General features: G+C 39.6%; 2 protein-coding genes across 8 annotated transcripts in view; one reads left to right on the top strand and one right to left on the bottom strand.

Moving 5' to 3' along the window:
- The window catches only part of ELMOD2 (ELMO domain containing 2), a 31,271-nt gene extending 23,560 nt beyond the window's left edge, over positions 1–7,711 (bottom strand). The window contains exons 1-3 of one of the 3 annotated variants that reach the window (XM_087866466.1): positions 7,581–7,711; positions 6,290–6,440; positions 4,307–4,335 (exon numbers count right to left, since the gene is read on the bottom strand). In XM_087866466.1, the coding sequence (XP_087722592.1) occupies positions 4,307–4,335; positions 6,290–6,431 (171 nt within the window). In that variant the 5' untranslated portion in view covers positions 6,432–6,440; positions 7,581–7,711. The other 2 variants (XM_087866467.1, XM_087866468.1) reach the window with 2 other exon arrangements.
- A 73-nt stretch (positions 7,712–7,784) lies between these two features.
- Positions 7,785–23,336, top strand: part of MGAT4D (MGAT4 family member D) — a 47,558-nt gene continuing 32,006 nt past the window's right edge. For 2 of the 5 annotated variants that reach the window (XM_045798934.2, XM_087866464.1), the window contains exons 1-2: positions 7,785–8,409; positions 12,837–16,650. In XM_045798934.2, coding sequence (XP_045654890.2) covers positions 16,362–16,650 — 289 coding nt within the window. In that variant the 5' untranslated portion in view covers positions 7,785–8,409; positions 12,837–16,361. The remainder of the gene's footprint in view (positions 8,410–12,836; positions 16,651–23,336) is intronic. The other 3 variants (XM_087866462.1, XM_087866463.1, XM_087866465.1) reach the window with 3 other exon arrangements.

Raw genomic sequence — 23,336 nt, 5'->3', positions numbered from 1 at the left:
TTTAGTTGAGTCAATTTTTGCTTCAAGTATTTGGCAGCTTTGTTAATAAATGTATATACTTTTAATATTATTATGTTTTCTTGATAAATAAACCCTTTTATCATTAAAAAAAATTCAGTCACTGGTAATATTCCAAGTTTATGTTTTCTGAAACAAAGACACAATAGCTTTTTTATGCTTAATTATTCACATGGTATATCCTTTTGCTTTCTATTTGTTTGTATCTTTATGTTTACAGTATATTTCTTGAAACAACATTCAGTTAATTGGGTCTTACTTTTTTATCCATCTGTCAATCTCTGGCTTATTCTCTAACTTTTTGGTAGGTCTTTGCTTCCTCATCAAAAATAAAATAGCAGCCTGGATGGAGGATAAATATAAACCATTACAACATTTTCTAAGTTAATTTTGAAGGTATATTCAATCCTGGAATATACAGTACTTAGAGAATTTCTGAAGTCAGCAATTTTAAAGCTTTCTTTTTTAACCTCAAACCATGTACGCACTGAAAGACTATTTTCCCAATGTCATTTACTTTTTACTAAAGAAAAAGTGGGTGATAATAAATAAGAGAACAACAAATATGAATCACTTATCCTATACTTTGTAAAAAAATTTTATATGCTTATGAATATTATTTTATTATAAAATAACATTTGATGAACATAAAAATAAGTCTTTTTCATTACATCTACCTTGAAAGTAGGTTACAAATTACATGATTAACACATATTTACAGGCAGCAAATGTCAACAGTGAGTTTCACTACGCAAGCAAATTTGGGGAGATTATCTATACAGAGTACTAACATTTCATTTGTGAACCACAACACCTACGTAGGTATATACTTAAAGGTTAGGTACTTAGAATCTAGCTTTTCCAAATTAAAGACAAAAAATATGCATATGTACATCACTATACCATATCATTGACTCACAGACAACTAAATTGATTCCATAAAACTAATTTATTATTCAACAGCTAGAATGTTATTATCATTTAAAAGCTAAGACAACAGCTGCAATTGAAAAGCACAGCCAGTCAAAAACACTATTAGATTGACAAAGTGTTTTTTCCCTCCATGGCAAATTTTTCAAATAGCTGTATATGCATTAGTACAGTGGAGCTTTGCAACGTTACCATACATTGCACGACAGCCAGACTTGTCAGCACAATACTGAATTAGACTGCTCAAATTCTAATAAGGTTTTCGTTTTCATTTATAAATCCTAAAGTTTAGTAACCCTTAATATATAATTATTAAGTAGTCCTTAGCCTAAAATACAAGCAATTGAAACTCAATTTTTAACAATCAAAGAATTTCCACTATGAAATAGTTCACAACCCAGTAGGACCATACTATCACTGCTTTAGGGAATTGGCCTTAATAGATTAAAGTCACTTATTCACAGCAATTATCAGTAATGTGAAGTATTTAAATACCTAAGAAGTGTTCATGAATATTTTAAACTTTTAAAAATCTTGTAGTATATATTGGTTTAATCCCATTATCATTAATATTACTAACAACTACTATTTGTTGCATACCTATCATGTACTAGGCATTGTCTTAGACTGCTTTCATATTAGTATCTGTAATCTTAAAACATTCACGTGGATATTAGCACCTCCTTTTATGATGAGAAAATAAGTAACTTGCCCAAAAGTCAAACTACTAGCAAGTGATAAAATCAGGACTTAAACCCAGACTTTTCTCACATCGATAAAAAAGTAGATCAGGGTTAATAGGAGTATCACGAAATCCGAATTTGATTTTACTCTACAAAGTAAATGGAAATATACAAGGAGATGCAATACATTACCAGAAATGGTATTTTTAAATTGATGAGGCTTCCACCATTTGTTTATTGACAAGTTTACCTTAGATCTAAAACTTCAAGAAAAAAAGCTTCTGTGATTTAATTCAGTAAGGAACTACCTATTGGTTGACTATCCTTTTTTTTCAGTAAGCCTTACATAACACTATTAGCAACCTATACTTTTTAATAATAACATTTTTGGGTTTTTTGTTTGTTTTTAAAGATTTTATTTATTTATTTGTCATAGAAAGACACAGACCACAAGCAGGGGGAGTGGCAGGCAGAGGGAGAAGCAGGCTCCCTCTTGAGCAAGGAGCCCGAAGCGGGACTCAATCCCAGGACCCTGGAATCATGACCTGGGCCAAAGGCAGGCGCTTAACAGACTGAGCCACCCAGGCATCCCAATAAAATTGTTAACAATTTTAATGTTTACTTTTCAAGTGGGCTTTTCATAGTCAGTAAATCAGATAAAAAAGAATAAACACTGTGTTTTTCCTTAACTCATTACCACGACCTTAAAGTCCCCAATAAAGTTTATCTATACCTTCTCTAAATGCATATTCATAATTACATTCAACACTACTCTTCTTTTGTGTATTCCAAAGACCCGGAGGAGTGTTGAACATGTGGTACCATTCAAATCTTTGGTCAAGGATTTGACCAAGGCACTAGAGTTCTCAAAAAGCAACATCTTATGTATGGTCCCACTTAAGTTTGGCATAATTATACCACACATAAAATCCTATTAGTAAAATCCGTGACCAAGACTGTTGTCACATCAGTTGTAGTAACAACAGTTACACACACAGCTGTGACAATGAGCTGCTAGTTTCAGAACTTCTCTAGAGGTTCTTCCACAATGATATTGTTACTTTGTGATATTGCATCCTAAGTTTCATATATGGAAGGAACTATATGGGTAGATAAATTTTTAGAACCAGCAACTTGTGAACTTTTTAGATCTCTACATTCTTATTAAAAAAAAGAACAAGAATATTAATCACTCTCTAGGATTCTGAACAAATGAGTAGGACTCCAGACTCCTGTTCCCCAATATATATTCATGTAGATGAGTTATTCTTACCTTGACCATTCATAAAAAAAGACCGTAACTAAATCAATAAGGCACTTATTTTATAGGTCACTCCCCAGAACATAACTGATATGCTTGCAACATTCAACAATATCCATTTTCTTTCTGGCATGAATTAGTAACTCGTGTCTGTATCACTAGACAATAGCACATCAACAGTTTTTGATTCTAATTTTTATCCATGTTGTAGATCATGACCAAGTACAAACATACCTATAGATATTTACAATACAAATAGATGCACACACAGATAACTAAAATTAAAATTTTATAAAACAATATTTAACCTTTTTACAACCAGTGTTTTCTGATTATTTTCTGTTTCATTTCTTTTGTTTTGTTTAATGCTGGCTGTGATCTACTATGGGATTTTAAACAATGATCTACACGACCCATACTCCACCTTTGCCATACCAAATCATATATCTATATATATATATTATATATAATCTCTCTCTCTCTCTCTCTCTATATATATATAAAACTGTGAACTACTATTGAGAAGTACAGCATGTCACAGATTGAATCACTGGTCCCAATTTTTCACTCCCCTATAATTAAATTATATAGTCACATGCTTACCATGGCTTCGTAGTGGGCACAGTGCATTTCTCTACTCCTTGACTTGGGTTGGCTACGTAACTTACTTTAGCCAAAGGGATATTAATGGACATGACAGGAGGAAACTTAAAAAATATGTCTGTGTGGTTGGACATTCAATGATCTATTGTGAAAACATTCTCCAAGTACCCACTATATTTTCAACCTGGGTTCCACAATGACACAATTGGAACAGTCCTGAACTTGGGACCAACTTGAAGAAGAACCTCTCGAGGTGGCCCACAGATCATGGGCAAGAAATAAACAACATAGTGTAATATATGCCCCAGGGATTTTTAAGTTTGTTACACAGCAAAGGCTAACTAAGAAATAGCATGAGGTATGACTTATTTAGGATCAAAAGGCATGTGATTCAGGATTGTTTTTTTTTTTTTATCACTATCCAAAATTGTTTTTCTCTCGTATAAGAATCTATCCGAAGGACACAGTTTATGAGGTTTTTCCCCTAAGAATCTGCTTTCCCAAAGGCTATCAAGTTTTGAGGCAAAATAAAGAAACAAAACCTCAGATAAGGACAAATTATTCAAATACCTTTTTTGTGCACAAGTAGCACACTCGCACGCACACACACACACACACACACATGCACACACAGAAAACGTTTCAAAAATTAATATTCTTAAAGTGGGAAATTTCATGTTAATACTCTTTACAGCAAAGACTCTTCTAGTAGAACATTAAAAATAATGAATTCTAAAACTGAGGTATTCTTTTAAAGAAAAAGTATCTCCAGGTTAAGTTTTCTAGAACTACCCCCTTGATATAATCCTACCTTATTCTTGGAGTATGTCAAGGAATTTTCTGAAATAAAGGAAAAAAGAAAAAAGATTGTTACCACTTAAATGCTGTTTGGAAATTACTCCATAAACTGTATAAATATCAAGCCAATAATAAGTTAATAGTTCTAGAAGATATAATTTCTACATGTATAACACAGCAAACATTTTTAAATGTTATCCTCACAGCACAGAGCACTAGATATGATTCCAAGATTCTCAACCCGATGTAACACACCAGAGCCAAAGAGGTGAGACCATCCTAATTTCCCCAGGGTCATGTTTCTGTGCAAACCCCCAAGTGTCTACTAACCACTGCAAATTCATTCATGGCTGCCTCACAACAGCTTAGGTCCCAGAAACCCACCTAAAGAACATACAAGTAAAGTGCTCTCTACTACATTTTCTTCATTTTTTGGCCTTATGGAGTAAGCATTTAGATTTGAGGAGCCAGTGACTGAATCATACAACAACAAAGGGGGTAAATTGTAGAGACTTAGATTATTTGGCCAACTATCTTCTAACCAGACAAACAGAAAAGCAGCTTCCCCATTCTTGCCTTCTGTTTCAAGAATGACTAGAATATTTTTACTAGACTATTTAAACACTTTTTTTCTGGCACATTTTCTGGCACACTGAGAATAAAGTCTCTTTATTCTCAGCAATTTGAAAAACTCAAGAAAAATGGTTTTGCCACAAATTTATGCCTTAATATGTTCTTCCCCCATAGTACAAAACATAAGCCATTACTGCTAAGATTTCTTATCAAGAGGTATTTTGTTCTTAGAGCAGCCAAAAGGGCAAATCAAAAGAGCAGGCAGTAATTGAAGTCAGCCACAAAGTTGTGAAAAAAACTATGGAAGTAATTAAACTTCAATCATCCAGCTGCCCTGAGGCTTACTCCCTCCTTATATCTCTCATTCTTCCCCTGTTGCCTTGGATACCCACACCCACTCCCCAGATCTCACAGGGGTGGATTCCTTAGTTGAAGTACACTTGTTCAACACAGAGGAGGATTTAGTTAAGTCATGATTTTCCATTTAACACAGTGAACATGAACTGTAGCCAATCCCGGGTCTTCCTTATTCTGGTCAAAGTATAATCACCTCAACCACATTTCTCTCTCCTCTGTGTTCTAATTTAAAGCAATATTTTCAATTAAGCATTGAAAGCTGATGAATTTTAGAAGGTAAACAGAACACCACTGTTCAACAGAAATATAATGCAAGCCAAAATGTGAGCCATGTGTGTACTTTAAAATGCTCTAGTAGCCACATTAGAATAAAACACATAAAATTTATATATTTTAACCCAATACATCAAAAATATCATTTCAACATATAATGTATATAAACAACTATTAATGAGGCATTTCTATATTCCTTTTTCATATAAAGTCTTTGAAACTGAGGGTACATTTTATATTTCTACACATCTCAATTGAGACCAATCACATTTCAAGAGCTCAATAGCCACATGTGGCTACTGGCTACAACACCGGACCGTGCAGACTCTGAGTATAATAATCTTTACCAGGGATCACTAGATACCTATTACCGTCCTTTCACGAATTATATAAGAGATTAAAAAATTGATGAAAAGGTGCTGAATATAAAAACTGATCTAGATTCAGACACTCTTCCCCATCATTTAAGTGAAAGTTTCAAAGGACAGAGAAATAGAGATTCTTCTCCGGAAAACAGGTTGCAACTATAATCTAAGGTACAAGTGATGAATTTTAGGAGCCGGAGAAGATCATTCTTTGCACAGACGTGGGTGGAACTAAATTATAATGATTCTTTTTCTACAAAATCATAGTTTTAGAGCTGGGATCATTCAAAGCTAGATTTCAAAGACTAAAAAACTAAATTTTAGTTTCTTGATCAGGATACACAATGAGTGCATCTGTCACTATCAATACTGAGAAAAAATATTCATTCAGAGTTAAAATTGATGTATTCTTTTTCAAATAACATTACCTATCCTGTGTGTCCTTTGTGCACCTACATAGGTATCAAAAATTCGCTGCAATTCACATTTTCCAGTCATCTGTCGTAAAAGCCATTTCATCCAAAATCGAAAAAAGTGCCCATAGAAGAACTCCCACAAAGAAATAAACATTTTTTTTTCCTGGAGAAGGAAATATGACAGATTTAATGACCTTAAATTAGATTTAAAAATGGAAAAAAATAGTTATTTCAACTTATCAAATCCCAAATTATATCTATCATGTTATTCCCTGAGTCTACTTTGTAGTAGTATTTAGGCGTGTAAGAAAACAAGGACATATGTAATAAATACAATTTAGATCAGTTAAATATAGGATGGTCAAATGGTCAATTTGTCACTTTTTAGGAATTAACTGTAAAAATCAAACTACTTACTTAGATTCAACTTCTCAGTTCCCTATGTTCTCATCTTTGAGAATGAGATTCAACAGTTTCCAAACAAATGGGACCCAATTGAGCAACAATTAAATCAAATATGCCATACATTTGAATGGTTCCTATAATGAAGAGCTTCTTTAACCCTTATGTATAACGCCAGTTACATCTGCCCCACAGTCAGGAGATATCAGCAAATAAAAACACAACATATGGCTTACAAATTGAAGTATATAAGTTGAACACAGAGTAGATCACACTCTGGCTAATATTAATTGTTGATTTTCCACTCAGAGGTGAAGGGCAGAAATACTAAGAATAGTAATAAACTACGCCCTCGACAAAACTTAATCTTCATGCCGTTAGAAAAATCTTGAACTCCTAAATGAAGCGGGGTGGGGGGAATATAAGTGAGAAGTTACTTTAAAATAAAATGCTTTCTCTCCTTTCTGCCTTCAGCGTTCCCATAGAGACATCATCTCTGGACTACGGCCTGAGGGATTGCCAAATTTGAAATCCCCGCAGGTCAGTGCAGAAGCAACGCCCATCCTCAGATATCGGCAGCACTGCGACTTTAACATGAATCATCTAGTCCGCGCTCAATAGGACAAAAGAAACAAGAACTGCCAAGCGCAGGGAACGCAAGCCTCGCGGCGCCTGAGCTCCCCAGCCCTCGGGGAGTCGATGCGCCGAGCCCCCCTTCCGGAGCCTGACCGAGCCCAGGTCGCGCGCGGCCCGAGTGGGAAAGTACGGCTCGCACAAAGCCCCGCCGGCCGGGACACCCCACGGCTTTCCTTAGGACACCGAGGGGCTCAACCATCCCGCGCGCCCTCAGCGCAGCCGCACCAAAGCAGCACCGGGCGAGACGAAAAGAAACAGCAGCCACCTCACAGGAGCGGAAGAACTAGGGGGAAGCTGGAGCTGCCTCGGTTTCCCCAACTGCGAACAGCCGGCAACGGAAACGACGCTACCCGCGGATCACTCCCTGCAAGCACCGCGACCCGGAAGTCGGGGAGGGAGGCCGCGGGAACGCCTTCCCTGGGACACTGCCCGCCCCCGCCCCGCCCCGCCCCTCCTGCCCCTCCCCGCCCCGCCCCTCCTGCCCCTCCCACCACTCCGATTGGCCCGAGATCCACCAATTGCGAACACCAGAAGGAGGTAGCGCTGAGCTGCTGGCGCGCGTGCTCGGGTTCTAGGAACGCCCAACGGTTTCCCTGGCAACGGCTACCTGGGTGCACGCCCAGCGCTAAAGGTTGGTCTTTCAGAAGTGCCGCTGTGGACCTATTTCTCGCCTTATACCTCAGGTCGTTTGCGCTGATTGAAACTGTGTACTGCTCCTAAACTCCAAGAACTCACGGAAGAAACAGCCTACCTTTGGTAAGTTTCATAGCACCAAGGTTGCAAAAGCACTTTCATCTACATTTAATCTTAATTCCGCGAAGTAATTATTAACGGTCCTACTTTATGGATGAGCAAACGGGATTTGCGTTTAATGACTTGCCCATGGCTAATACATGGCAAAAAAAGGAGAGTTCTATATGTTGAGTCAAGAAGTTGAGACTTTGCCTTAAACCCAGGAATATCTGGAGGAAGAGCATTCCAGGCACTAGAACGGCAAATGCAAAGGCCTCGAATCAGGAGCATGCTTCATAAATGGGAGAAAGAGCAGCAAGGCCAGCGTGGCTGGAGGAGAAAGAACAAGGGGGGAGTAGAATGTAAGTACAAAGGACAACGTCCATTGAGAAATGACTTACCCCTACCCACCCACAACTCCCAATCCCTTAGCCCCCTTTCTCAAAAGCAAGCAGTATTAGTTTCTTGTTTATACCTCCAGGAATATTTTATGCAAGTGTGTATTTGCATAATCTCTGCATCCCCTTGCTAACACACAATGAAGCAGCAATACACACTTTTCCACACTTCAACATTTTTTAAAAAGGTGCTAATTGTAAAACATTAGACCTGTGAAGCCTCATAGAAGCAACCAACAATCAACTTGGTGATTAAAACTGGACTGTATAACTATGTACTATAATATTAATCATAGAATCTCAGATCTTGAAGGGAACCTAAAGATCATCTCATTGAATTTTTTTTTATTGTACATGAAAAGACTCAGAAAGGCAAAGTACATAGCCAATTTGGCAAATTAAGAAGTAGAAACAAACTTCTATTTCAAGGGTCTTTCAATTATTACAAAAGATCTTTATATTGTTGAAAGTGAGATAATCCTGTAGTACAATTATATGGTCCCATTACATTTTAAATTTGCTATGCTGAGAGTAGGAAGTATAAAGAGAAACTCTGTCCTTGTCTCCATGCTGCCTGTTGGCCCACTTCTATCCATGTTTTTCTCCGAGAGAAAGTAATGTTAACCTGTTTGGTCAGAACCTGAAAAGTTGATAGAACTGCATTTATTGGAAGCAAAGTCACTGTACATTAAAATGTCATGTGCATATGTTTGCCTCTTCTATTTTCCACTAATTCGTTTGCATGTAACTGGCAGATATATTAAGCCTGTCTTGTCTCTCAGGGAAGATTGTCCTCTCTTTCTGTCTTGTTCTCTTTGGTTTTCTTCTTCCATGTGGCTGACTAAATGGTGGTTAACTCGGGATTAGAATTCCGGCTTCAAGGAGAAGGTAAGAACTACTTAGGTCTCTGAACTAATCTGTTGCTTCTACCTGACCCTATCAAATCACATAATGTGGAAAACAAAGGCTATAGTGTGTTGGTTATATTTTTGAGTAGGACTAAGGAATCCCAATTTTCTTAAATTCTCAGACTAAACAAGGAAGCACTGTTGATTTTAGAAATTGCTTAATGGAAAGCTTGTTTGGCATGACTGTTAATCAACAGCTTGTTGCAGTGTTCAGCGTTTGATGCATAGAGGAATCAAATTAAATATCAATGTCCCCTTTTGGAGTGTGTGAGGTCCAAAATGCAGCAAATTTATAGTGAGAAGGAAAATTGTATACTCCTTTCACTAAGAGTGAAATGAATTATCTCTGTGGAAGCATTAAAAATATTAAACAAAAAAATATTAAGGACAGTGGCAACCCTGATTGGTTGAATGATGATTTGTGCTATATTTCCCTAAAACTATTTTAAATGCTCTATTAGACACTGTAATTAGGGGGACCACCTCATATGTATGTGATTACCCATGTGATTCTTTTAGTGGGAGAACAGGAAATATACAGAATGCCAAAGCAGATTGTTTCTCATAGCTACCTTTACTGAGCTTTTTTTTTTTAAGATTTTTAAAATTTATTCATTTGAGAGAGAGAGCACGCACGCGAGCACGAGTAGGGGGAGGAGCAGAGGGAGAGGGAGAAGCAGACTCCCCACTGAGCTGCAAGCCTGATGTGGGGCTTGATCCCAGGACCTGGAGATCATGATCTGAGCCAAAGGTGACACTTAACCATCTGAGCCACCCAGGGACCCCAACCAGTACTGAGCTTTACTGATGAAAAGAAAGTTTAAACTATTCAGAATTAAGCCAATTGCCTGGGGAGAAAATGGTAACCAGAACAAAGGAAATAAACATTGAATCAGGTTAAATGATTTATATGATTGTTTAAAAAAGAAGGGAGGGTGAGGGGTAGGGGAGAAGCAGGAAATGGGACGACCCAAGAGGGGTTTGGAGGCACATTTGGTGGCAATAGTTGAGAGGTGGGACACCTGCTCCAGCTCCTACCTCTACTTCCCCTAAGCTAACCTATCAGACCAGTTCCAATTATCCCAGCCTGGGAGAGTTTAAAGCCAATGATGCTAAAGGGAAATAGGGAAATAAAGAGTGTTTAGCACAGGGTGGTGATTTTAATTCATCCACTAAGGTTGTGGGAGAAAAGGACAATTAACTTGAGGGTCAAGAAATCTTCATTTGACCCCTGGTAGGAGGTCCAAGATTGTTTGATAAAGTTAATGTTGAGGGGCAGAAGGTAATGGAATACTTTTTGGGGGATTATTGAATGATGATGCAAAATGTAGCATAATACCAGCAAGGGAATGGAAAGACAATATTAAGGTATGAATATTAAAGTTTGGAGCACATGAAAATGTTAGAGTAGGTAGGACCAGAATCACCATGAAGCTGAAGATGAAGAAATAAGAAAAAAAGACCTGAGAATTGCCCAAACCTTCCTTTGTAGTAAATATCAGACAGTGTCAGATTCTGGAAGGACAAGGAGACTCTCACCTTTCATTAAGGAAAACAATGGGAGCAGAGGAAGTAATCTCCACTAATGCTTTGTATTAATCCTTTGTGGCCCAGGACAAAAAGGAAGAAGGCTCTTGAAAATTATATGTTCACTATTATGGTTTAAACAAGGTAGTTTCCATGATTTCAACAAGTGTCTGTTGTGCGAGGCATTTTAAAAACTCTAAGAGGTTCAATATGCCAACTGGGACCGGGATTTTATATGATCATTTCAGCTAATGCTGTCTTCTTGGTCCTACTCTCAGAAGTCAAGCACAATTTTCTTGTACATGAGACGGAATGTAATGTATGTTCATGGTCCTTGCCCAAGATATTGACCTCTCCAACTCACTGCCACAATTGGTGAGATTGAGTTTAGACATGATAACCATCAAAATTAATTCATTGTATTGATGACATTATGATCATTTCCCCCTTGAAGGAAGAAACTCAGAAGATTTCAGCTATGTAGTGGCAAATATGAATAGCCAAATGGTTCATCAATCCAGATAAAATTTAGAACTTATTGCGATCCTTGAAGTTTCTAAACATAACTTTGGGCTACGGAAAGTATTCTGTGAACAATAAGTAATATATAACTCTCCCTCCAGTACTCAGCCAATAAAAGATAGGCACAATATCTTTATGAACTATTTGGAAAGCTATGAAAAATATATAATGGGCAGTGGCCCAAGTGTGCTCCGAGACCCTCCCATTCTAATACATTCGCATATAATTTTCCAAGTTTCTGACAGACAATACAAGCAGATCGGAGGCTTTGAATAAGATCGAATACTGCCGCCTTGTGGCGGCCTCTGGGATTTTTTTACCCCAAAAGTTCCTGATGATGGCGCTAGAGAACTGGTTTGCCAGCATGCTGTTGGGCTCTGATGAAAACAGTCCCCATAACTTAAGGGGAGCACATTATATTAAGACCTGAACCACCGATGATATGATATGGGTGATATCAGAAGGAAGTTGTGATAAAGAGAAGTGGACTGTGAATTAGTCCTAAAGCAGAGATGCTACTTGGTCATGGGTGTGTTACAGCTCCTCAGAGACCCTTCTCATGACAACAAATTCCATTTTATTTGAGAACTTGTTGAAGCTGATTTACACGTTTGGGTTGAAAACTCCACCAGGATAATCTGGAGAAAACCGTGACACGGGACCCCTGAGCCCCTGCCCCAATGGTAGGAGATTGGCACTGTCATTTGGGTTGTGATTTATGAGCCGTGTTTGTTTTTCTGCTGCTTTTCTAGGTACCTTATGTGGTACTCTAGGTGGCTTCCTAGTTTTTGTTAGGACTGGTACAATGCCTTGTCCTTGCTCCACTCCTTCCAGGGATGGCGAGGCTGCCGGCAGCCTACTCGATGCTTTTGTGTGCATTAGCATAAGATGCGTTCCCTGCTCTGAACAGACGCAATCCGGCCCCAGAGTAGTCGGAGCGCGTGCTGACTTCAGCCCTCCCCTAGGCAGGCCGCTTTGGTAGCATTACAGTCTTTCAATTCAGGGCATGATTCTAGAAACTTGAAGCCCTCCCCCCCTCCCATCAGGCCTGTCTTGGTACATTCAGGGATATGAGACAAATTTTTATAAGTATTGTTAACTTGTTGAGTATAACGACCAGGGCACATAATGGAATTCCCCTCACTGGTGGCAGAGAATGTGGTGTCTTTATTAAATGGGTATTTTGGGGTGGTTTGAGCAAAGAGAATAAACTAGGTAATCTGTACCTTTTTCTAAGTACGACCTATGATTCTGTGAAGTGCTATTGTGCAGTGATTCCCAAAATGTCATCCCTTGGACCAGCAGCATCAATATCATCTGGGACTTGTTAGATATGCAAGTTTTGGAGTCCCAGCCTTACCCCACTGAGTAACTGAAGGTGGGCCCAGAACTCTAACAAGATTTCCAGGTGATTCTTTTTTTTTTTTTTTTTAGATTTTATTTATTTATTTATCTGTCGGAGAGAGAGCGAGCAAGCACAAGCAGGGGAAGCAGCAAGCAGAGGGAGAAGCAGACTCGCCACTGAGCAGGGAGCCTGACGTGGGGCTCGATCTGAGGACCCTGGGATCATGACCTGAGCTGAAGACAGATGCTTAACCCATTGAGCCACCCAGGCGTCCCTCCAGGTGATTCTTGTTTAAGAACAGCTGTCATAGATGGTCCATAAAAGTTCCTTTCACTGCTGTCATTTTCCTAAATTGTACTGAGCAGATGGCACTCGGGTGGGTACAGATGACTTATTCCTAAATAACTTGAAACAGAAAACAGGGCCAGGACAACTAGCACTTTATCAAGTTATTATCTTTCAGATCCTTTTCACCTTCAGGATCCCATATATAAAAAACTAGGAAAATCTGTCCCCACTAAGTTTATTTTTCTGTGCTAATAACAGTCGTGAGACCACCATCAGACTAAGGTTAACTCAAGAAGCCCTGATGGTTATAATGCTGGCAATACCCCCAGAGGATACTCTTCCCATTCCGATTATTATTCCTATAAATACTCTTATACATATTGAACAATTATTTGGCCTGGCAATTCTCTGCTTCTCATGGTCTGAATGTGCCACTAATTCTAGAAAACAAATCACAAAAGGGAAGTCTGAAGGTCTTTGAAAACGCTACTTCATTCTTTATCACTGGATTTCCTGGAGTGGTATTTATTGTTGGCTTAAATGGTAGCAGCTAGTAACTGCGTAGTTTGTTGAGAGTATTGCTCAGTTGTACTACAGGCTCGTGTTTCCTTCTTTAAAAAAAAAAAAAGGTTTTATTTTTTTGAGACAGAGAGAGCACAAGCAGGGGGTACAGCAGAGGGAGAGGGAGAAGCAGGCTCCCCCCCTGAGCAGGGAGCCTGATGCGGGGCTCGATCCCAGGACCCTGAGATCATGACCAGAGCCGAAGGCAGACGCTTAACTGACTGAGACACCCAGGTGCCCCCAGGCTTGTGTTTCAATCACTACTTTTGATCTGTAAAACACCCTTGAATCCACAAGGGGAGACTAGGCTATAGAAATATGTAAGACATGCTCTTTCTCTTGTAGGGACTCGTAGCATGGTAAAGGAAATAAAATATGTACATAACAAATAAACATGTACATAACAAATAAACATGATGCACGTTGGGTGTCCTGAGAGAGGACCCAAGGGCTACAAGATTTCAAAGAGAATAGAGGTTTCTTTACACGTGGGTGATCAACCAAGTCTTCATGTGAGGTCATTTCAGCTGAGTCTTGAATACTTTTGGAAGGTAGGAATATGAGTGTGTGCGGTGCAGCCCATGCGTGAACATGAAGAAGGCGGAGCCCAGAAAAAGCGGGTGACTGTTTGTATCTCTAATACCTAGTTCAGTGATTGGCACAGACTGGATGTCCAGTGACGATCATGTGTTCTGACTCATGGACAAACCATTGACTGATTATCATGTTTTTTTTTTTAAGATTTTATTTGTTTATTTGAGTGGGAGAGAGCAGGGGGTAGGGGCAGCGAGAGAGGGAGAATCAGATTCCCTGCTGAGGAGACGCAGGGCTCCATCCCAGGACCCGGGATCATGACCTGAGCCAAAGGCAGACACATAACCAACTGAGCCACCCAGGCGCCCCTGATTATCAAGTTTTTGGTTTTTCCTTTCTTCAGAAAAAAAGACAAAAGAAAAAAATCACTATATAAAATGTAAAAATCGGAAGACATATGAGGATTTCAAAAACATTCATTAAGATGTGAGAGCAAAGTGCTTTTTTGAATCTTGAAAACATGATATTTGGTGAGTCTGAGCGGAGTAGAACTTTTGAGCACTGCATTAGGCATCTACAGAGCGGAATCGGGAGATGGAGCCAGACTGCAAAAGGCCGTGGATTCCAGGCTAAATCTTTTCACTTTCAACAGAGTTGCTGAAGGATTTTTGAGCAGGTAGTCTGCTCAAAATAATAATATAGAAAAAAAAAGATAGTTAAATGCCATAAACTATGGGAAAGCCCTCCACTGCTTTGTGGAAAAAATAATAATTAGAAATTATTAGTGAGAAAAAATAATTAGAAAAATTACTGAGAAAATTGATACTGCTTCTGATGATCAACAACAGAGAACCAAATGTGTTGAGCTTGACCTGACTACGAGGCACGTGCTAATTGGTTTTGAACATTATTTACCCCAGCAACCTTGAACAGACATTACTCCTGTCATCTTTTTGTTGAGGAACCCTAGCTTAAGGAGGATTAAAAACTTTCCCAACGTACTGCTAGTGGATTCTGACATCATTTGCTTTTCAGTGCAAAGCTGACAGTGGGAAACTGGAGACCAAGTAAGAGGACTGTGAGATATTGAATTTGGAGGTATCCTGTGTTGCATGGCCTCTTGCCCCAGGTCAGTCTGCTCCACATCTTTCTCCACCCTGCTCATACCCCAGGAGGCGGGTCCTAAGACCTAGTACACTACACAGAACTTCCTTGCCTTCTGGTTTCCAGTAGAGCTTAGCCAATGGGGGACACTGGCAAGGGCCCGGAGGGATGAGGGAGAATAGAGTTGAAGTGTTCCTCCAGGCTCCCAGTCCTGGGATCTGGCTGCGTCACCACTCAACTGAAGGTCACAACTCCTGCCATCAGCACATGAGAAAATATAGCTTAGAATGGCATCCTCAGGCTGGCATGTGTTCAAGTCTTTCTTCCCTTTCAAGGAGCCAGAAACGAGTTCAGCCACAGTGGTGTAGTGCTGGTTTGAAGTAGACGCTTACTACCACATGCCACCAATGACAAGGTTGATCAGCATGGAGAATCCAAATAGCAAACCACAGTTCAAGGAGCCCAAAGAGTCTCAACCTACTGTCTCCTAGTATTTCCCAGCCTTGGTTTTTCAGGGGCTTGAGAAACCAATACCTTGAACTTGGCATAGCTTAGCAAGTCTCCCTTGTGCTACTCATCTTATATATAACTTTTTTCTTTCACAAACGTTGATTCCCTGCTCCTTTCCTGAGGGAGGGGGTACCAAAATATAAAAGATAAAGGGATTAAGTTGAATGTCTGGCATTGGCCATTTCCCACACAAAAATCTAAGCCCCTGAAGTTATTTGGGCATTTGATGGCTTTCATTTAAAGCTAAGGATACATATTTTATTTAGGAACTTTTCATATTTTATTTATAAACTTATCTATGTACACGATTTGTAGAAGAACCACTTCCAGCTGTGTAATCTGTCACAAATTGCTCAATTTCACAATGGCTCCTATTTTTCAAGATAAAATGAAGAGAACAATAGCATATTAGAACTATTGTTACCTTGCCTTCAAAAATTTGGGATGTTTGAGTTTTTACTGAAATAAGAATATATACAAACTGCTCAGCCTAGGGTCTGGCTACTGGAAAATAAAGCAACAGTACTGAGCACCCACCAACCACAGGGCTAGGCAGTGGAGAGCTTTCCCAAAGTTTATGGCATTGAACTACCAGCGGTCCTAGCAAGGGGTTTGAGATGCTAAGTGCTGAGCCACGGAAGGGGGCTCCCAAACGGCGGGCGTGCTGGGCTCGCCAGCGACAGTGGCGGGATGGGGGCAGGGGTCGCGGGGCACGTGTCCAGAGGCGCAGGCGCAGCGCGCGCTCCTCGTCCGCTGCGGGGTCGCTGCGTGTCGCCTCCAGTCGCCGCGCCGCGGGCAGTCAGGCCAGCTCCATGAGGACCAAGCACGTGAACGTGCTGATCGCGCTGGCCGCCGTCATGCTCTTCAGCTTCTCCTGCTTCTGCATCTCCAGGATGACTCAAACCAGTAAGCTGCAGGTGGCTTCTGCGCCACCTTTCCCGCCCGCCTCTCTGGCTTCGGGGCTCGGGGATTGCCAGGACCGCTGGGGTCCGGGGGTCCGGGAGGGGGGGAGTGACGGGGGGCGACGTGAGACAATGGAGCTGAGACCAGCTCTCCTCTGAGGTGTTTTACAGATGTAGGCCCCCGCACCCTCGTCTCCGTTGGCGGTTAAGCCGCAACGGGTGCCCCTAGTCTACCCCTCGGCCGCCCCCGGGCGCGCGCGCTAACGGACCCGCGTGCGGGGCCTCCCGACGCCGTCCAGTCTCCGCGCGCCCTTGCCCTCCGAAGGGTCGAGGGTCCAGTCTGTGCCCAGCTTCCCTGCCGCCGCCCGCGCCTTCCTCTTCCCCGTCGTTTCCAGAAGGGTGACTGTCTGACTTAACTCTTCTTACAAAGCCAACATCTTTCCACTTTTCCTGTTCCACGTTCTGTTATGGAGCCACACTTCAAGGCTCTCTAGAGTATTTTTTGGGAAGCCGAAAAGGGGTGAGGTGATGGAGAGACGGTTCAGAGCACGGGTACAGCACCTGAACTTTCTCGAATGAACCATGCGGCTTGCGTTACTACTTCGAAACACACCGAGGTTTTAATTCATTTTGTTTTAGGGTTCCCAATTTAGCAAATAAAAGTAGAGATTTCCTGGGGAAATTTGAACTTTAGATAAACAATGAGTAAGCTTTTAGTATAAAAATGCTATTTTATACCAAAGCCTTATTTATACCAAAAGACTTATTGTTTATCTGAGCTTCAAATTTAACTAGGTTTCCTGCATTTTATCTTTCAGTTCTACTTGTCCAATGTCCAGTGTAACATTGTAGCGTCCATGTAGTTGGATTTTGAATTTAAGCTTAGGAATCCTGTAAATATGTTAAGCCAGCCTTCCAAGACTGCCCTTAGGTTGTTTTAGGTTAAATATTAATTCTTATTAAACACATTTATGACCCAGAGTTCACACAAAGTAACCTTGGTGGTAGTGTCAAGGATGGAGTTTGGAAGTGGCTTTAGTCTTCCAATTAATACGAAATTTTATCATGTATACACAATATCAACATTCTACTCCATTTATTTTGAAGGATTAGAAATATGTAATAATTTATCTGTTTTATGCTACTGATCTTTAATCATTTTATACATGTTCCCTCTACTTCATTTTCTGTAAAGAACATTATCCAAATGTGTTTTTATGTATTTTAGGACAATAAACAATTACTACTTTTATAACAAAAAATAAATCGTTACTCCTAATTAGAAAGTAAAATGTAAACTCCCATTTAGAGTAATTTTGGAAGACAGTTTGAATTGGTAACGTCAGAAGGCATTTTAATACAGCTAGTATTATTGTATTATATATTATAAACTGTGGACTTTGTGTTATGACTGGGAAAAAGAAGTTTGATCCCTCAAAGCATTTATACTCCCATCATTCATATGTTCAAATTCAGAAAATGAGATATTCTTGAAAATGCACCACTCTTAGAATAACTGATAAAACAGATTTCTCATGTTTTATGTTTATGTTTCTGTGTACCCTAGCTCTAAAATAGTTATAGAATCAATCCTGAGATGCTCTTATGTCAACGAAAGAAAGACTTCATTTAGTTTTGGAAGCAGCGTTTTGATAAGAACCAAAGATAGTCCCAATGTTTTTTAAAATTTGATCCATAGTTGTAATTCTTATCAATGAAAACTTGGGAATATTTATTAGAAAGATGGCCAGGGGGTGCCTGGGTGGCTCAGTTGGTTAAGTGCCCAGCTCTTGACCTCAGCTCAGGTTTTGGTCTCAGCCTAGGGAGTTCAAGCCCCACCCTGGGCTCCATGCTGGGTGTGGGGCCTACATATAAAAAACTATAAAGTTGGCCACAACCTAGTGCTTTATTCTTTCCCCTTATAAGTTTTTATGTGCATATAACCTTTTGTTCGTTTCTCTAAGCTCATAGTATTAACAGTTCATTAATTTGTTTAATAAATATGTAAGCTCCATGAGGAGAAGAATTTTTTTTTTTTCTGTTTTTGTCTGTTTTGTTCACTGCTGTGTGCCCAACATCTGGAAAAATGCCTGATATAATAGGTATGTTAAATATTTGTTGAGTGCTTGAATGAATGTGTGAATTAATGAATTTGATAAATACTTCTTCATGTTGTAGGAACTAGGCAACAAAAAATTTTTAAACCCTCACTTTCAGGGAGCTTACATTCTGGTTAAGGGAAATAAACAACAACAGGAATGATATTGCTCTATGATGTCAGGTGTTGACAAGGGGGAGAAAGTGCTATTTTAGATAGGGTGGTTAAGGAAAGTCATATTAAGGCCTATTCCTGAATGAGGTAAGGGAGACTATTGAGTGGATATCTGGGGGAAGAGTTTTCCAGGCAATAAGAAAAGCAGGTGCAAAGGCCCTGTGGTGTAATCAGCTTGATATATTTGAGAAGCAGCTAGGAGGTTAATGTGAACAAGAAAGAGTTGTAGAGGTATAAGATCATGGAGACCATAGCAAGAACTATGACTTTTATTCTGAGTAAGATAGAAAGCCATCTACATGAAAAGATCGTCAACATCACTAATTATCAGAGAAACGCAAATCAAAACCACAATGAGATACCACCTTGTATCTGTTAGTTTGGCTATTTTTAAAAAGACAAGAAATAATGAGTGTTGGTGAGGATGTGGAGAAAAAGAGAACCTTCATGCACTGCTGGTGGGAATGCAAATTGGTGCAGCCACTGGAAAACAGCATGGAGGTTCCTCTAAAAATTAAAAATGGAACTACTCATATGACCCAGCGATTCCACTTCTGGGTATTTGTATGAAGGAAGTGAAAACACTAACTTGAAAAGGTATCTGTACTCCCATGTTTATTGCAGCATTATTTATAATAGCCAAGCTATGGAAGCAACTTAAGTATCCCTTAATGGATGAATGGATAAAGAAGTTATATATATTCTATTATAATGGAATATTATTCTTTCAGTCCCAGGTGTAGCTCAAAGTCAGCAGAGTCCATGATGCACATGTGAGCCATTCAAGACAATAATTTAAATGTCTTGTGGAATTTAAAGTATCTAGAACAACAGAGCATGACAACGATTACAAGATAAGATAGGAGGGGGTAAGGAGGAAGGAGAACATAATCTTGGAAGGAAACAGATGGGAAGTTTAAGGCTAAGGTAGTAGTGGGTCTGTGGATGTTTCGTTATGTGACATGCATTTCTGTGTCCTAGCAATTCTGCTAGTCAGGACTGAAATTGCTGTGCAGCCTTACGCAATGGTTTATGGCCCAGCTCCTCTTGTCGCTGATCAGTACTAATGCCATATAGGTTGTTCCGTATTTAAAATAACATCCCTACCACCAGATATATCCAAGGGAAACTCTTGAATATATTGACCTGGTATATTCTTGGTAGCATTTTTTATAATTGTCCATCAACAAAGAGAATTTATCTCTTCTAAGATAAATATGTTACTGTATATTCGAAACAGTGGAACATTTAACAGTAGTGGAAATGAATGGACTAGAGCTTGACTTATTGGTATGGATGGATTGCAAAAACATAAATTAAGCAAAAGAAGCAAGTACAGAAGAACACATATAAGTATTATTTATTAATATCTAAAAACAAGTATGAGTCAGCTTGCACAAGTGGTAAAACTTGAACGAAAACCAATGGAAGATTAATACAAAATTCAGAATTCTGCTTATTTGGGAGTAAGGAGGAAATGGAACATAATCTTGGAAGAAAACAGATGGAATGTTTAAGGCTCAGGTAGTAGTGGGTTCATGGATGTTTGTTTTTATTACTATCTTTCAAACTATTTTATATATGCTCTTCAATGTCTGAAATATTTCATCATAACCTAACGCGTAGAGGGACTCACCACTCAAAGGGAGTGCAAAGGGTGTTGTTCATAGTGTGATTTGATTATTGCAAAGCATACGTGGAGTAATCTAAAATATATTTTACCTTTTTAGCTTCATCTCCTACCAACTGCCTCAGAGAGTCTTTCTTTGGAACCACATTGGGTACAAATAAATGAATAATAAATTTGAAGTGGCCTGCCTATGCTTCAGCTTCATGCCATTCATTCCCCTTTCTTTTGACCCCCCTGAGTGAATGACTTGCTTTCCCCTCAGTATGCCATACCATTTCGTACTTACGCGTTTACGTTGCTATTATCTTAGTTTGGAATGCCCTCCCCTGCCCTTTGCTGTAGGGCAACATTCTGTACATTCTTCAGGTTCTCAAATATTCCCTCTTCTCTGAAACCTTTTCCCTCCTCCTTCTCCCACTCCTCAGTCTTCCTTACTGGTTAATCATTTCTGCCTCTCTCTGCCCGTGGCATTTGAGGAGAACTCCATTTTCACAATTCTATTAGTTGGTTGTTGAAATACATGCTCCTTCCTTCATCTCTTGTCAGGTGATTTAGAGCAGGAACCGGACTTTATCCCTGTTTGTTTCCCTGTCGCATAGCTCAGTGAATAACACATGGTAAGTATTAAGTGGCAGAAAGAATGCGTACCCGGCGATGCTTCTCATTGCTGGAGGGGTTAGTGAATGAAATAGGGTGGAAGAGTCAGGTCATGGCCATAGCGGGTAAGACCTTGTATATTAAGGCAGGTAGTTTGGACTTAATTCAGTAAGCATTCAGGGAACCATTTAAAGTCTTTGAGCAGTGTTTCCAGAAGATTAATTGTGGATTGGAGGTGAGAGACTAATTAAGAGACAGTTGTAATAATGCAGCTAGAGGCAGTAATGACCTGAACTATGGTAAAGTCAATGGTGAGAAAGATAAAACAATTAAAGAGATCGATAACAATGCTTCTCAAATTTTAATGTGTATACCAATCACCTGTGAATTTTATTAAAGCACAGATTCTGACTCAGTAGGTCTGGGGTGAGGCCTGAGAACAGGATTTCTTTCTTTTCTTTCTTCCTTTTTTTTTTTTTTTTTTTCGAGAGAAAGAGAGAGGAAGCACGCACATGCGAGCAAGGCGGGGGAGGAGCAGAGGGAGAGAGAGAGAGAGAGAGAATCTCAAGCAGGCTCCATGCTCAGCATGGAGCCCAGTGAGGGGCTCGATCTCACAGCCCTGAGATCATGACCTGAGTCAAAATTGAGTCGACACTTAACTGACTGAGCCACCCAGTACCCCAAGAGATACTGCATTTCTAATAAGCTCACAGGCGATGCCAAGAACGTGCTGTCCAATATGGCAGCCCCTATCTAGGTGACTGTCGAGCGCTTGAAATATGGTTAGTGCAACTGAGAAAACGAACTTTAAATTTTGTTTTATTTTAACTAATTTAAATTTAAATATAAAGCCTGAAGCAGTGTAAAATCTTCTCCACTAAGCAAAATTTTATTGTTTTGGTAAGATTGCATTTCACTGTTACTATTAAAATTTTGCATGTGAGTTAAGATGTACTGTCAGTACAAAATATACACAGGATTTAGTATACGTAGTACAAAAAAGAATGTAAACTATTCCATTAGTTATTTTTTATGTTGATTACATGTTGAGAAATATTTCAGATATATTGAATTACATAGAATATATTCTTTACAATTACTTGTTTCTTTTTGATTTTTAAAAATGTGGGTACAAGAAAGTTTAAAATTACAAATGTGTCTTATATTCGATTTCTACTGGATAGCCGTGCCTTGGACTCTTGCTGTGAGATGGAAAGGTCAGTGGTACTTAAGATCTTACCTGGCCTCTTTCTTATGGACGGAAGTCACATTGGCCCATTGCACACATGGACTGGTGTTTGTTTTCACAATTTCACCACAATTAAGTCAAAACATCAAATTATTGTTCATTTCAAACCTTTCCAACATAGTTTTATAACATTTCACCCTCACAAAATACCTGAGCGAATATGCAAGTAATGTAAATATTTTAAATAGAATATCTTTGAATAGAATTATCAAGTAAAAATATATAAGAAGCAGATCTAAGACTAGGGAATATATCCTTTAACTTTTTTGTATGGTTGTTTCTGTAAATACTACTTCCTCTAGAGAAAACTCTTTTCATGTTTTCCAAATTGATCCCTCAGGGACTGACTTAACATTGTCGAAGCTTAGCTATGTTGCATCACCCTTGATATATCAACTTCAAATACATGATTCAGTTTGCAGAGAGACTATTACCCCAGGAACCCCAATAACATAGGGTTATACTGGTTAAGCTATGTCTACTTCTAAAGTTTGTCGACATCTTCAAATAGTATCCATTTTATTAATATTCAGGATTTATCTGGGATAGTTGCAGTTCATTCGATTAAAGCACAGTTCAGTTTAAAAATCACTCGGGGCACCTGGGTGGCTCATTCGGTTAAGGATCTGACTCTTGGTTTCCGCTGAGGACATGGATCTCAGGGTTGTGAGACTGAGCCCTGCATCAGGCTCTGTGCTGGGTGTGGAGCCTGCTTGGGATTCTCTCTCTCCCTCGCCCTCTGTTCCCCTCCCTCTCAAAAAGTAAGTTGTCCCCCTGCTCTGTCTCTAAGCCCTCTCGTCCTGCTTTCTCCTGAACCCACTCCAGCTAGGCTTTCTCTTCACTGCTCCACAGAACCACTCTCATCAAGGCCCCCGGGGACTGCACACTGCTGTCTCACAGCCCTCACCCTGTCCTTGTCCTCCTTGTCCTGTTCAACAGTCC

This window comes from Ursus americanus, chromosome 13, assembly GCF_024610735.1.
Source record: "Ursus americanus isolate L20-20 chromosome 13, mUrsAme1.1.p, whole genome shotgun sequence".
Lineage (NCBI taxonomy): Eukaryota > Metazoa > Chordata > Mammalia > Carnivora > Ursidae > Ursus > Ursus americanus.
The sequence above is the reverse complement of the archived record's forward strand: the minus strand, read 5'-3'. Positions and strand labels throughout refer to the sequence as shown.